This window comes from Ruditapes philippinarum, unplaced genomic scaffold (assembly GCF_026571515.1).
Source record: "Ruditapes philippinarum isolate M1 unplaced genomic scaffold, ASM2657151v2 ctg1955_1_1_1_1, whole genome shotgun sequence".
In the NCBI taxonomy this organism is placed as follows: domain Eukaryota; kingdom Metazoa; phylum Mollusca; class Bivalvia; order Venerida; family Veneridae; genus Ruditapes; species Ruditapes philippinarum.
In genome coordinates this window covers 204556-221852 of record NW_026863477.1, presented here as the reverse complement: position 1 = coordinate 221852, position 17297 = coordinate 204556, and the positions used below count along the sequence as shown (strand labels likewise).

Below are 17297 nucleotides of genomic sequence, written 5' to 3'. Positions count from 1 at the left end.
AAAAAAAAAACCAGTGGAGTCCCTTTAATTAAGATATTGAATATATAATATATATAATAAAACATAACAGGAATTTATTATATGAATATAGGTTTACCTTTTGATTTATTCTTCCTGGCTCTTTATGCAAGAATTATGTTGCATAATATAGTCCTACACATACTAGTATAAAAATACATGTATCAGTTTTTTTTCGTTATGAATTGTGGAGGTCATGAAGTCACTGACAATGGGATAAAATGTCAAAATATATCCTTTGTAGTGGTTATTGTCAAATCAATACTTCTTATGTATAGTTGTGGAACTTGCAGAAATCTGATTCAAAAAAGGGAGATAACTCTGTAACATTTTGTCATTATAGTCATATATTCTGACAATAATTTCAGTAATTGTTTACTATTTGTCCTGTTCAACTTACTTAGTTCAGGATAGGGAGATTATTTGAATAATAACATATTTCTCAGAATAAGTGTTAAGTGCCACTTGGGAGTTGAAAATTATTAAACTTATTGAAAAGGTTAATATTGTCCTTCTTTCAAGAACATACATGGAAGATAACTGGGCAAATTTATGACAGTTATAGAGCTTCCCAGAATTATGGCCTTTGTAATAGTAACTAGGTGTAAGAAGGCATTCATGTGTTTGTGCTAATCACACATGTACAAGATACTCCAGACTTGAAAAGGGGAGGTAAGTTTGCAAATTATTCTCAAACATACATTCTGCCCAAGTTCCATTGAGATCCCTCAAATATGATTCATGTTAATAACCAGACAGTATATTTCATTCTTTTCATTGCTTCAATGTACACACACTGAATTTGCTCAGTACTGGTTGACAGAACTGTAAGGCCCTAAAAGTGCCCCTCTACTCAGGAATGGCGTGTTCAAGCTATACTTAGGTCACACAATGTTTTTCCTCATATGACAAAGGTACTGGTCAGTTCCAGGAAGCAGACTCCTAGAGTTTGAAATGGGCTACACTTGGCCTAAACTCAGTTATTGGAACTGGCAACATTGTAATTTACATTTTGTATATGCTATACAGAGCCAGGCCATCCCTGCGGTCATAACCAGACTCCATACTGCTGGCTGGCCATCTTCAAAATTTTCATATTGCTATCCTAAAACTGATTATGGACGGTTCCAAAAAATTGAATAGTGGGCAAGTCCATTTAAGAAATTCAGCAGGTTAAGTTCATGCATGGTGAAGCATTTCTCAATTTAACCTTTAGCCTGCTAAAAGCGGCAACATATTCTTCCTATATGATCAGTGCAGACCATGATCAGACTGCACAAATGGTCTGTACTGTTCAGTATTCAGTCAGTGCATCATTTTATGCCCCATCCAAGAGATGGGTATACAGGTTAGTCAAAAAAACTTTAGATCTTGCCTTAATTGCTTTCAATTTTAAATTCTATAAATATCCTTTTGAATGTATTGTAAACGTTCAATAGATAAAAAGAGCGGGGCAGTCTTTTTTATATTTTAGGCAGTTGTTATATATTTTATCTTTAACATTTTTCATTATCAGTTATTAGTCAATGACCATTATAATACTCTATCTTTTTAAATTTACGACAGTCAGTTCAGCTCAGCTCGACAATGTATAATTGAGCATAATGTCACTTCAATTTTCCCTAAAAACAGTAAATGTTTAAGTCCAGATTAAAAGATGGGCAAGTCCATTTAAGGTAATTACAAATGTAGCATGGTAAGATTTATTCATTAATCATACCAGTGATGACAAGTCCATTTAAGGTATTGAGCCTGGTAAGAGTTCATCATTAAACATACCAGTTATATCTTCCAGAAATACTTATACATAAATACATGAACAGACTGTGCAATGGTTGGTCACAAGGTAACAAAATCATGACACATTTTTATCATTTATTACTTTTTTTTATCACTTTTAATGACATAATTCTACATGACAAGCTGACAATGTACAGCAATAAGATCACATTAACAACATGAGTCTGTGGTCACAATATAATTACAATAGCTATATGAGCCGTGTCATGACAAAACCAACATAATGGGTTTGCGACCAGCATGGATCCAGACCAGCCTGCGCATCTGCGCAGTCTGATCAGATTCATGCTGTTCGCTGTCTAACTCTATTACGAGTTGAGAAACTGACAGCGAACAGCATGGATCCTGATCAGACTGCGCGAATGCACAGGCTGGTCTGGATCCATGCTGGTGGCAAACCCATTATGTTGGTTTTGTCATTACAATAGCTATATAATATAATAGCATTTTAAAAGCAGATCCTTGGGGGGGGGGATGAATAATTTCCATCAAAACTTATGAAATTAACAATACAATTCATATTAATTTCAAGAACTAGCAAATTACTTAGAAAAACCTATCTCTGTCCATTTCAAGAACTAGGAAAATTACTTACTAGGAAATTACTTAAAGATAAAAAAATAACTTGTACTTTTTCAAGAACTAGCAAAGTAATAGAAGAAACCCATGGTTTAATGTACCATTTCAGGAAAATATTACACGAAACCTTTTATCATTTCAAGAACATATATCATGGAATTACTTATTTAAGAAACTTTAAAACAACCTCTTCCAGAAATGTGTTTCACTTAGAAACAAGCTAACATTAATGACAAAGTTCACCATGAATCTGTTTTTAATATGCCTTTAACAGAAATCAAACTCTTTGTTATGTGTTTAAAAATAGTCTGAAATTATAATTTGCTAAGAAATGCAGTGAATGAAGTTATAATTATGAAAGTGCCTTATTACAAATTTTTGCCTTGAAATTACAATTGAAGTTGTTTTTAAGGAAGTTTGATACATGTACAATCTAAATCAAAGTACTGTCTTTTCACAAGTGTATTATATATCAGAACAATATTTTTCAAGCATTGACTTAATGGAGACCCTAGAGATACATGCATTCTAGCTGGCAAATTAAAAAAAAATGTCCCATATGGGCATAGTGCCTTCAGCATGAAGGAGAAAAGTGATTTAAGTAAAGATTTTGACAGTTGATGCAATAGCAAACCCCCTTCTTTTCATAATACACTTAAAAAAAAATCTAGAACTTAAGTAAATCACACTTTTGAAGAAATGTCAACCAAACAATAAATCTACACATGATTTATTTCCACATTAAAGCAGCACACTTCCAGATGAGTCAAGAATAAGGAAATTATTCTAGAATTTTATCAAACGTAAAAATATTCAAGTTGCATTTTGAATGTTTGATACAAAAATATAACAGAATATTACTATTCAACAGAAACTCTGCTGAATTTGCAAAATGGATTTGCCCCTTCTTACTGGTGACTTAAGTTTCAAAAGGGTAAAAGCATAATCAACTTAGTTCTACCCGGATATTAACAAAATTAAAACAATATAATACTACACATTTTAACATGGTTATGGATAGAAAGCAAGTGCTCTGAGATTATTTATTTGTACAGTTCATATTTATTCCAACTATAACAAAAACAAAATATTCTTAAAATATACATTAAGATAAACTCAAATCTGAAAGCATGCTGCTCTAAGTCTTTGCACAAATCTTAATTAATAAAATTTTTACTTTAAGGTAACAAACCCTCCATACAAGCTCATGTAATTTCAACACACTATACCACTTACAGTATATTATAAGAAACCTTACAGCATCAATATGACACTGTTCTATATAACTTCTATCAACTTATTGTTTTTCAAATTCAATATTTGATAGGACCATCTTGCCAAGTTTTAACTATTTGTAACAAATACTTTTGATTAGGTTATTTGCCCCAGTATTATTATTTACTATGAATTTAAAATGACATTATGGGCATCCAAGAGTAAATGGGGATTGTTTGTTTTTTACGTGCATCAACAAAGTTTAGGTCATATAGCGACAAAACAGGAAAGATGATTTTGGCTTACCTCGGGTGTTACAAACTCAAAGCAACACCTGGGGTCAAAACCCCAACACCTGCCAGAGCTAAGAGATCCATAGACTCCAGCAATTTTAACCCATTTAGACACCTCTTACCATCAGGCAGGCTTAAACAAGGGCTGCAACTCTGATGCCTAAACCAGTAAAGGCAGCCCCTCAGCCACTCTTGTAAATGGCGAGTGTAAGGGTATGTCAAAACAACTTGCCATAATTGTTCCCAATTTTATATTCTCATTCAAATGAACAATAAATAACCAACATGACTAGAGGAAAATTCTTTAAGCATCCCTTGCAATGTATCTTTCACATTCAAAAAATGGGGCAGTCTTTTTATATTAAAGGTAGTTTTTATATCTTATCCTTTTCATTATTATTTAATGGTCAATTACCATTATAGCAGTCATCGTTCTTTTTAAATATTTCAGCTAATTTAGTTGAACTGGACAGTGAAAAGATGATCATAATGCCACTTTAAACAAATGCCTGTCTTGACCAATGAAAATCACAGTTACAAAGTATCATACAGTACTGGTTTTTAGCGAATCAAACACTTGAAGCTGTCTTACCATTGTCAGCATAATAGCATGCATTAAATAACAAAAATTAATTTTGAAAATATCTATTTCATTGTAGAAAAGATAAGATGTCCACTTCATAGAAGGAAAAAAAATTAGGACATATGGAAAAAGTTCTTTATCTATGTTTATGTATTTACATAACAATAATACTTTAAAATAATTTCCAATTTCCCCCTGATGAAAAATAAACATTTACATCCCACATGCAAAAAAAAATGTAGGTGAATGAATAAATAAGCTTTCAATCCCATACTCAGTAAGATACCTTTCTCAATTTCCAAACCCAGTAAATTATAACCATTTAACCTTAAAGCTAGCTTGAAAAAAGATCTGACTTCATGAAATAAATAAACCTATACTCAGTAAGGTACTTTCCTCTCAATTTCCAAAACGCTGTAAATTATAGCCATTTAAACTTAAAGCTAGCTGGAGAAAAAAATAATCTTGACTTCATGAAATAAATATAGCTGACAAAGCAAGATTTTCACTAATAAGATGAAATACAGCAATCATACAAAAAAAAAATTGGACTAAGTGCAATTCTGTTGTATCTTATTGATCTCATGCAAGTAACAAGCATTTTTGCCCAAAGCCCTTAAAAATGCCATTTTCTATATATCTTCTCCAAATACTACAATTCTGGAAACACTATCTTATTAATTACAGAAGTTTCCCTCAGAAAAAAAATTAGAAATCAACAAATAAGCATGCATGATTCTATTATACAGAAGTACCACAGGTCCCTGAAATGCATGTAAAGGACCATATTTAAAAATTCTTGGTGTAATTTACAAAGTATCAGCTCCCAGTATTTCTTTTTGTCATTAAATACATAAGTAAAATATTCTATATACAATGTACATTCATTTTACTCCTAGAAGCCCCATTTCATTTCTTTTTAATTAAAAGATGAAACTATGAGAGATGAATAATAATCTTTCGAAAAAAAAAATATAGTCATCATCTAACTTTCCCATTGCTAACCAAGCAGCTCAAAATCCAGCTTTGTAAAAACAAGAGGGCCATGATGGCCCTAGATCGCTCACCTGAATTATCAAACTCATCCAAACAATTACCTAGACAAGCATTCTGACCAAGTCTCATGACAGGTGAGTCAAAAATGTGACCACTACAGTGTTAACAAGGATTATCCATATTTGAGCAGTGCGACCTAGTTTTTTACCCAGGTGACACATATTCAAACTTGACCTAGAAATCATCAAAACAAACTTTCAGACCAATTTCCAGGATACTTGGATCAAAACAGTAGCAACTAGAGTGTTAACAAGATTTTTCTATTTTTAGCTCCGGTGACCTAGTTTCACATGCGATTTCGAACTCATCCAAGCAATTACCTAGACAAACATCCTGACCAAGTTTGATGATAATTGAGTCGAAAATGTGACCACTAGAATGTTAACAAGGTTTTTCCATATTTGGGCGGTGTGACCTAGTTTTTCATCCAAGATGACCCATGTTCGATCTTGACTTAGAAATCATCAAAACAAACTTTCAGACCAATTAACAGAATATTTAGATCACAACAGTAGCCACTAGAGTGTTAACAAGATTTTTTTCTATTTTTAGCTCCTGTGACCTAGTTTTTCATCCGAAATGTCCCATGTTCGATTTATTCCCAGCAATGACCTAGACAAGTTTCCTGACCAAGTTTGATGACAATTGAGTCAAAATTGTGACCACTAGAGTGTTAACAAGGTTTTTCTATTTTTAGCTCCTGTGACCTAGTTTTTCATCCGAGATGACCCATGTTCGAACTCATCCGAGCTATCACCTAGACAAGCATCTTGATCAAGTTTGATGATGATTGATGCAAAAATGTGACCGCTAAAGTGTTAACAAGGTTTTTCTATTTTTAGCTCTGGTGACCTACTTTTTCATCCGAGATGACCCATGTTCGAACTCATCCAAGCTATCAACTAGATAAGCATCCTGACCAAGTTTGATGATGATTGATGCAAAAATGTGACCACTAGAGTGTTCACAAGGTTTTTCTATTTATAGCTCCGGTGACCTAGTTTTCATCCGAGATGACCCATATTCGAACTCATCCGAGCTATTATCTAAACAAGCATCCTGACAAAGTTTGATGATGATTGGGTCAAAAATGTGACCACTAGAGTGTTCACAAGGTTTTTCTATTTTTAGCTCCTGTGACCTAGTTTTTCATCAGAGATGACCCATGTTCGAACTCATCCAAGCAATTGACTAGACAAGCATTCTGACCAAGTTTGATGATGATTGGTTCAAAAATGTGACCACTAGAGTGTTCACAAGGTTTTTCTATTTATAGCTCCTGTGACCTAGTTTTTCATCCGAGATGACCCATGTTCGAACTCATCCAAGCTATTATCTAGACAAACATCCTGACCAAGTTTGATGATGATTGGGTCAAAAATGTGACCTCTAGAGTGTTCACAAGGTTTTTCTATTTTTAGCTCTTGTGACCTAGTTTTTCATCCGAGATGACCCATGTTCGAACTCATCCGAGCTTTCAACTAGATAAGCATCCTGACCAAGTTTGATGATGATTGAGGCAAAAATGCGACCGCTAGAGTGTTCACAAGTAATTGTGGACGGCCGGACGGACGACGGACGACGGACATTCACCGATCCTAAAAGCTCACCCTGAGCAAGCTCAGGTGAGCTAAAAATGTGATCATAAAATTTCTTAAAGACACACCATGACATACTTTTGTACCAGACGTCTTCCTGTAACTTCACATTAATATTACATATTGTGCAGCGAGTAAAAACATATCACTTCTTACTGCAAACATATTTAATTTAACTTTATATTGTACCAAAGTTAAGTCTTTCAACACAATTATTTTCAGACACTTATGTACCTAAAATATATAAATACAATACAATAATAATCACAAAATCACAAGTAAGCCAAGGTGGGTCTTTAAGGAATTCCTGACCAATTTGTCATGATTAATGATTATAAATAATTCCATAGCTAGAATTTCAAGGACCTCAATAAAAATGTTTTTTCCTTGTTTTAATTATATGCTAAAATATTTGTCTGTGTTTAGTTATTTGCTTTTCCGCGATTTTCGTCCCTCGTCACTAACTTTACCCCGGGCCCTTTATTACGCCCCGGGTTTGTGGGCAAAAATGGTAGGATTTTTTCATAAGATCAAAAAAATTTTTTTCTCTGATAAGTCTATACAGTCATACACCTCACTTCCAACCTGAAATACAAATAAATATACAAATAAATAATGTTAAAATGTTAGATTAGTATACAGTCTTAAAATCATTTACTACTGAAACATATTATATGCTTTGTTTTATACAGTCCATCCATTAATCTTTGTACCAGTTTTTTCTCTTTTTTATCTGTTGAATTTTACCTTGCACCAACACAGTATAGGTCATGTGGCGACATTCCAGCTTTACTGGTTATGAAAGACCTCAGGTGCCCTTCCATGCATTATTTTATTATTTAGAACTACCAACATTCTGTAAGCGACCTGGATAACTTCCTCACATGAAAGAATCCAAAGTCTATGTTGGAATTAGAACCAACAAAGGGTAATGACCATGACCACTCACCCATGGATATTTTGCCATGCACACTATCTTCCCCATGAATCATAAATGATCATAAACTGGTCTCCATGTGGCCAATTAATTTATCTCATGTTAAGTATTTAGTACCTTATTTTACGAGTTATTTGCAACTTAGGAGGAAACAAACTGACAATCTCCTGCACTTGAATTAGTTTTTCAATAAAAATGCCACAGCTACAACTGAGTAACAAGGGCACTGTATTCAGTGTAAACGCTCTTGGTAAAAAATTCTGAGTAAAAAGGGGGCATAACTAAAAAATTCTTGCTTTCAGAATTATGCCCCTTGTCTTACAACTGCATCTAGTCATGATAACCAAGTATTTCATGTTGTTTCATGTTGATAATTTATAAAAAGTTTGAATAATGTGCTACATAAAGGATGCCAACAAAGACAATGCAGACATAATACAACTAGACTTCTTCGAAACAGACTATAGACTTTTTATTCAAAACAGACTAGCTAAACATGAGCAACTTCAAATCAATGACTTACCTTATTGTATTCCACAGCATTTCTAAATACTAAAGCTACATCGTCTATAACCTCCTGTGGTGAACCGTACACCAGACAGTTCAATTTGTCTTTAATTTTCTGAAAGCTGATGGGTTGCTTTATAATATTGTAGTAGTCAGGCACCTGCAGAAAGATATGTTAATCTGTGAAACAGTATTTAGCCATAAAGAAGTAATGGTTATCCGGAACTCTGCAAATGTGGGTGTTTAAGTCTATTATATTTTTTTTTTCATTTTTGAACATCATTTGTATGAATATTAACTTGTGTTTTGATAAAACATACTTCCATGCCAAATTCAAACACAAAAGACCAAAAATATTACAAAAAAACTGCCATTAAAACAAGAGCTGTCGGTAGGAAAGCAACGCTCGACTATTCTTAGTGCTTGATAGTAAAACAAGAGCTGTCGGTAGGACAGCATGCTCGACTATTCTTAGTGCTTGATAGTAAAAAAAATGCCTGATACAGTTACCTCCTCCTGTTTACAGGTTGGGGTCATGATGGTGAACAAGTGTGCAAAGTTTCAAAGCCATATGTCAATGGACTTTGAAAATATTTGAACTATTACAAAAACTTTAACGTAAATTCTAAGTCGAAAAAGGGGCATAATTCTGTCAAAATGCTTGAATAGAGTTACCTCCACCTGTTTACAGGTTGGGGTCATGATGTTGAACAAGTGTGCAAAGTTTCAAAAGCCATATGTCAATGGACTTTGAAAATATTTGAACTATTACAAAAACTTTAACGTAAATTCTAAGTCGAAAAAGGGGCAAATAATTCCTGTCAAAATGCTTAATAGAGTTACTTTCCTGCTGTCTACAGGTTGGGGTCATGATTGTTGAACAGTGTGCAAAAGTTTTCAAAGCCATATGTCTATGACTTTGAAAATATTTGAACTATTACAAAAACTTTAACGTAAATTCTAAGTCGAAAAAGGGGCAAATAATTCTGTCAAAATGCTGATAGAGTTACTCCTCCTGTCTACAGGTTGGGGTCATGAATGGTGAACAAGTGTGCAAAGTTTTCAAAAGCCATATGTATGGACTTTGAAAATATTTGAACTATTACAAAAAACTTTAAACGTAAAATTCTAAGTCGAAAAAGGGGCATAATTCTGTCAAAAATACTTGATAGAGTTACCTCCACCTGTCTACAGGTTGGGGTCATGATGGTGAACAAGTGTGCAAAGTTTCAAAGCCATATGTCAATGGACTTTGAAAATATTTGAACTATTACAAAAACTTTAACCGTAAATTCTAAGTCGAAAAAGGGGCATAATTCTGTCAAAATGCTTGATAGAGTTACCTCCTCCTGTCTACAGGTTGGGGTCATGATGGTGAACAAGTCAAAGCCATATGTCTATGGACTTTGGAAAATATTTGAACTATTACAAAAACTTTAACGTAAATTCTAAGTCGAAAAAAGGGGCATAATTCTGTCAAAATACTTGATAGAGTTACCTCCACCTGTCTACAGGTTGGGGTCATGATGGTGAACAAGTGTGGCAAAGTTTCAAAGCCATATGTCAATGGACTTTGAAAATATTTGAACTATTACAAAAACTTTAACGTAAATTCTAAGTCGAAAAAGGGGCATAATTCTGTCAAAATGCTTGATAGAGTTACCTCCTCCTGTCTACAGGTGGGGGTCATGATGGTGAACAAGTGTGCAAAGTTTCAAAAGCCATATGTCAATGGACTTTGAAAATATTTGAACTATTACAAAAAACTTTAACATAAACGCCGACGCCGACGCTCGGGTGACTGCGCAATAGCTCTACTTAATCGAGTAGTCCGAGCTAAAAAATGCTTGATACAGTTACCTCCACTCCTGTTTACAGGGTTGGGGTCATGATGGTGAACAAGTGTGCAAAGTTTCAAAGCCATATGTCAATGGACTTTGAAAATATTTTTGAAACTATTACAAAAACTTTAACGTAAATTCTAAGTCGAAAAAGGGGCATAATTCTGTCAAAATGCTTGATAGAGTTACCTCCTCCTGTTTACAATTGGGGTCATGATGTTGAACAAGTGTGCAAAGTTTCAAAAGCCATATGTCAATGGACTTTGAAAATATTTGAACTATTACAAAAAACTTTAACGTAAATTCTAAGTCGAAAAAGGGGCATAATTCTGTCAAAATGCTTGATGACAGTTACCTCCTCCTGTTTTACAGGTTGGGGTCATGATGATGAACAAGTGTGCAAAGTTTCAAAGCCATATGTCAATGGACTTTGAAAATATTTTGAACTATTACAAAAAACTTTAACGTAAATTCTAAGTCGAATAAGGGGCATAATTCTGTCAAAATGCTTGATAGAGTTTACCTCCTCCTGTTTACAGGTTGGGGTCATGAAATGTTGAACAAGTGGCAAAGTTTCAAAGCCATATGTCAATGGACTTGAAAAATTTGAACTATTACAAAAACTTTAAACGTAAATTCTAAGTCGAAAAAGGGGCATAATTCTGTCAAAATGCTTGATAGAGTTACCTCCTCTTGTCTACAGGTTGGGGTCATGATGGTGAACAAGTGTGCAAAGTTTTCAAAGCCATATGTCAATGGACTTTGAAAATATTTGAACTATTACAAAAAAACTTTAACGTAAATTCTAAGTCGAAAAAGGGGCATAATTCTGTCAAAATGCTTGATAGAGTTACCTCCTCCTGTCTACAGGTTGGGGTCATGATGGTGAACAAGTGTGCAAAGTTTCAAAGCCATATGTCTATGGACTTTGAAAATATTTGAACTATTACAAAAACTTTAACATAAGTGGTTACGCCGACGCCGACGCTCGGGTGACTGCAATAGCTCTACTTATTCTTATCGAATAGTCGAGCTAAAAAGGGCATTACACTTATCAATAAGTTGATAGCAGTGAAAATTGAACAAATCTTGTGTTTTAATAAAACATACTTCCATGTCAAATATAAAGGGGGCATTACTCTTACTAATGATGAGTTAATTTCAGTGAAAATCAAACAAAGCCTGTGTTTTGATATAACAAACTTACATGCTAAGTATAACCACCATAATACATCCCTAAGTTTCTTTCAAAGTTTTCAATAGTTTTTTTTTATTCTTGCTGTTTTTTTTGTTGTTTTTTTTTTTTAATTTAACCAGAACTAGTGTAGAACCACAAACCATACAAATGTTTATTAGATAACATCTTCACAAACTTTTTTCTCTCAATACAAACCAGTCACATGATAACAAGACATTATATACTTCAAATTACTTTAAATTTTACCACAATTGCTTCAAATTTCATTTTTACTTTGCATGAATATATTATTCTGTGAAATTTCCATAAATATCAGTCAAAACTTGTCTGTAACATTCATTTGTTTTATTGGGTTTTACGTCACACCAACAAAGTATAGGTCATGCAGTGACATTCCAGCTTTACTGGTGAAGGAAGGCCTAAGGTGCCCTTATATGCATTATTTCAGGCAAAAGGGGGCAACTTAGTAGAATCACCGAACTTCCATAACCTAGCTTGATAGCTTCCTCACATGAAAGAATCCAAAGTCCCTGTCGGGATTTGAACCCACAGCGGTGAGGGGTAAGTGGTTTGAAGTCAACAACCTTAACCACTCGGCCACGGACGCCCCATGTAACATTCATTTATAAAGGAGAGTAGCAATCCTTTTATATTCTAGGCAGTTTCGTATTTTATTCCCAACATTTTTTATTATCAGCTATTGGTCAATCATATCATAAAAGTCAAACTTTTGAAATTTGTTAACTAAAAAAGCTCAACCTGACAGCAAAAAGAAATGAGCTTAATGTCACATTAAGTGAGATTCCCAACAATCTACCAAAAACGCCTCTATTTAGTGCACTAGTTTCAGCTGCCAAGGAGATCTCTGACTCCAGCCGAATTTAATGCTTGTTATGAGTACATAAGCACTTACATCTTTCTTACTGACATTATGCCAGAACGGCCACGCTGCTTTAAAAGCCAACATCTTGTTGATAATGTCTTCAATGAGCTAAAGAGAAATAATAAAATCACAATAATATTTCATGTGCATTGTATTTGGTAACAGTTAAAACTTTAAAAACAGTTATATTTCTTTCAACTTTCAGGAACAAAGCTAATATAGTTTTATGATCAAACCAATGGTGTGTATGAAAGAATATATTAAAGCAGGATGAACTGTTATCATTGTATGGTTTTACTGCTTACTTAAAATTCTCAAATCTGTAGTATAATAATTATTCAATGGGGCAGCTACAGTCTAATGGTTAAGGTGTCTGCATCTCAGTCAAGGGCTTGTAGGCTTGAGCCAAACATGAACCATGACACTGTTAACTTATTTGATACAAACTCAATACTGCCAGAAAGCTGCACATAGTTCACAATCAGGCATAACTAATGAGTTTGATTGTGTCACTAGTACAGACTTATACCAACCACGATTTACACATCACAACAAAAAAAGGCAATCCTGCAGAAAGAAAGAATCAAAACTCTAAACAAAAGTCTTTTAATAAATTCATTGATGAAGAAAACCTCTAATGATAGAAATCAAGCAAAGCTAGTTTCACCATTTTGTAAACTTATTACAAACAAAAATGTTGGTCTTACTGATAATTCAGATGGGGCCCTTCTCGATACTTTTGGTCTTGTTTCATAGACAGGTTCTGGTGATGGGGCCGATCTTCTACTCCTTGATTTGCTCGTTTCATTTTTTGGTGAATCTTGTTTTGAATTTTTTGTAGTTTTGCTTTGTCTGCCAGCTCTACCCTTTGACGTACGAGCAGCTTTTTTTGGTGGAGGTTTCGAATCCTCGTCCTCAGTTTCGCCATCATAATCGTCGTTGTCTTCATTGTCCTGCGATTCGTCATCCGACGATTCCTCATCGCTAGATTCTACGTAACGTTTTCGCTTGCTTGCTGGACGACCTGTGCAAGTTTAGTATTTACTTCTTTAATAAAGAATTTCAGGTCTATCATACTGATACGAGAAATGAAAAATCAGTATCAAAAACTTCATATTTGGACTTTTATACCGATACAAGAACAAAATCAGTATCAAAAACTTTGCATCTGCTGTGCTATAAATTTCTACTTTTTTCCCGTAAGCTTTTGTAAGCTGCAAGTCATATTACAGATTCTATGAATCTTATATATCTTTACTATAATCCCAACTGTTTGTGGCTTTTGATTCTGTGCATTAATATAATAATTATTTCAAATTTAATGTATCACAATTAAATGAATAGTGTCAAATTCCATATAAATACTGAAAATCATATATCATGACAGGCTAAAAAGAAATTCACGGCTGATCACATATACAGTACAACTTATTAGCTTGAGCATAAATCACTGGTCATTAATAAATGAAAATTCCCCGTTATCTTTATAAAACCTCAACACTTACTACTGAATTTTTCTGCTTCCTAGTTGAAAAACCTTTATGTGTTTGACAGATTTTGATCTTGAAATAATAAATTTTAGATGTGCAGACTGGCCTGGCTCTATAATGGTGGCTCAGAAATCATAATCACTTTAGCATTGAATTTTTCTATGTTATAAACGGTTACCTTGTTTCCTTGCATCTTGAGTTACAGCCCCTCTTCTAGTTCTTCTCTTTACGCCATTCTTACAGTCATTACACAGCCATCGACCCCTAAAATACAAGATACAACATTGTTGTGAATTGCAATTTTTTTTCTATTATTATGAGACATACCAAAGTCATGGTGTCCCAGAGCTTTAACTGGTAATAGACCCAAGATTCAAACCGCTCCCTGACATTAAATCGGAAAGAATAACCAACCTATATAATATAACTGGGTATCTTAGTCAAATTAGCTAACATGACTTTCTGTTCTAAGGATCAATGTTTAACATAAAACATTTTGTTTGCTTACTTAACAATGGTTCCAGTACTTAAAACACCTTTCAGGGCTTTTTTTTACAGGTAGAGTAAGTTGCCCTATCTTTAAATTTGGGGGAAAATAACATGGTATTTTTGCAGAAAGGTTAGTAAAAACTTAATCAGGGTTCATACAGATCTCCAATGCCAAAATTCAAGGACTTTTTAAGCACTATTTAAGCATGTTTTCCCATTTTTCAAGCACATTTGTTGCACATATACCGACACAATTTTCAATCGAAGATGGGTAGTTTATTTGCCATTTTTTGTTGAATACACATTTTCTGACCACAATTTTAAGGAATTTATAGAAGAACAAGAAAGGGTCATCAAATACAGATTAGTTCAAAACAACTGCAATTTGCCCACTTACTGTTACCTTGAGTAAACATTTTATTGATTTTGATACTAAATTGGATCATTTTCTTTATACTTTGTTATTTTTTATCGAAACTATGTTATTCTGTGTTTCAAATTTTCAAGCACATTTTCAGCATATTTAAGCACTTTTTAAGCACTTTTCAAGAGAGTAATCAAATTCAAGGACTTTTAAGCACTTTTTTTCATTTTTAAGCACTTTTTAAGAAAGGGACTCAAATTTAAGCACTTTTTAAGACTGTACGAACCCTGCTAATGTAAATTGAAAACTGGATGATTACAAAGCATTTTTCAGAAGGGAAGCAGTCTATAGACAGCTCCTGCTATAGACGGGGATAAAAAATCCTCGCCTTCCTGATTAAATTTTGATAAACACTAATCATCCAAACCTGGGTGGGCGTCGTAATGGTGGATCGTGACATTCTAAATGATATGCAGAAGGACACTCGGCACAAAGTATTAAACTCTCGTCACCACCGCATTCTAAACATGCCTCATCGTGTTTTATACTTTTCGCTTTAGCTTCTTTAATCTCCGCGTCGTCTTCTGAGTCTTCATGATATCTTCCAGGGACGTCAATAACTCGTTTCCTTGCCAACGGCTGAAAAAATCATACAAATTAAAGTAAGATCTTCTTCATAACAACTCTGTTTTTTAAAGGGTATGGCAGAAAAACTGAAAAGGTATGTTACTCTGTTTTCAAATGGTATGGCAGAAAAACTGTAAGTTCATCATTTGTACAGCTTCAATTATACTTAAATTTCTTACTTCATTACTTTTTTACTTTACTTCAATACAAAGTTGTATAGAGACTACCCAAATTTTTCTGATATCATAATGTCAACCGGTGTACCTTTTTTTTTATCCTTTTATCCAATAATAAGAAGTCATCAATTAGGGTATGACCATAAACGATGCTACTGAAATCATGAATTATTGTAAATTTATAACTGCTGTAAATGTACCTATGCCTCGAACAAAAAACAAAGAGGGGAGATAACTTACTGCACAAGCAATACACTTCCAGTCTCCTTTTGGGACACATGGTAAGGCTGGTCGTAGACAGTATATATGGAAAGCCTGGTTGCAATCATCACATAACAACAGCTTCTCTTCTTCTCCCTTTTTCCTACAGATCTTACATTTCTAAAAACAAAAGGCAGCATCCATTATCACAGATTTTACTAAAGTGTAAAACCCTATATCAGACTGGACCCAAAAGTGATTCACCTTTTGCCACCATTATAGACGCAGGCCAGCCTGCAGATCTATGCATCCTGATCAGGATCTATACTGTTGGCTGACAAATTTTAACCTCGATTATTTCCAAAACTTGTACTGAACAGTTCCATAAACGGAAGCTGGACAACTCCATTTAATCTGGTTAATAGTTAAATCAGACAATATATTCAACCTCTTGTTTTCTCTTTTTTTCTTTTAATTTTTCAGCAATATCCAACACCCAAGTGTTTTTATGACATCTCCTGATAGTTGGTTAAGTTATTTTAACACTAGCATGGTAATTTCAAACAGTCATGGGGAAAAATTTGGATGATTTTCTTTACTTTCGATGCCACAGCCAATGCATTTGAAAGTAGAAAATTTTAGTTTAGTTATGCTTGAAAATTGGGGTAAAAAATAAATAACAAGAGGGCCATGATGGCCCTGAAGTCGCTCACCTGTACATAGGCCCCCTGAGCGGGGCCAGTTTAAACCCCAGGGCTTTTATTTAACAAACTTGGAAGACACCCATTAGAACATGTTTCATGCTAAATATCTTAGCTCTAGCTATTTTGGTTCATTAAAAGAAGATTTTTAAGTTTTTACTATATGCATATAGGGAAAATCAATGGGGCGGGGCCAATTTTGACCCCAGTGCTTTTATTTGAACAAACTTGGTAGACACCCATTAGAAGATGTTTCATGCTAAATATCTTAGCTCTAGCTATGGATTAAACGATGATCGAGTATAATCGAAAATTGATCGTTTATAGAACCAATCAGTGATGATCGATTACAAAGTTTAATAATCGATTATCGGTAATTTATTTTCTTGCTGTTACTTAAGTGACTGACTGTATCAGTGATTTTTTTACAAACTTATCAGTGTGGGTCCTTAGTACTCGCTGGGCTATAAATCTATGAGTCCCATAATTTAGCCGACAAATCCAAGTTACAAATCTTAATACTGCTTAAGTGATATGACAGGTATATTAACAATGGAATGGAGAAAAAAATGAATTTGATTTCTATATTAATTACAATGCTTCTGATACTGAAATTATTCAAAACTGTCAAATAAATTTAATATGTTTATTTCCATTAATTTAGTTTGATATTAATCAAAACTTCATTTTCCTTAATATTTTTAAGCTTACCTATAGTATAGCACATTATTATATCTTAGC

General features: G+C 33.9%; 1 protein-coding gene across 1 annotated transcript in view; it reads right to left on the bottom strand.

The window, feature by feature from the left end:
* Nucleotides 1–7664: 7664 nt before the first annotated feature.
* Nucleotides 7665–17297, bottom strand: part of LOC132722185 (tyrosine-protein kinase BAZ1B-like) — a 35734-nt gene continuing 26101 nt past the window's right edge. The window contains 7 exon segments of the mRNA XM_060706634.1: nt 7665–7727; nt 8603–8746; nt 12539–12616; nt 13216–13532; nt 14177–14262; nt 15279–15490; nt 15895–16035. Coding sequence (XP_060562617.1) covers nt 7665–7727; nt 8603–8746; nt 12539–12616; nt 13216–13532; nt 14177–14262; nt 15279–15490; nt 15895–16035 — 1041 coding nt within the window.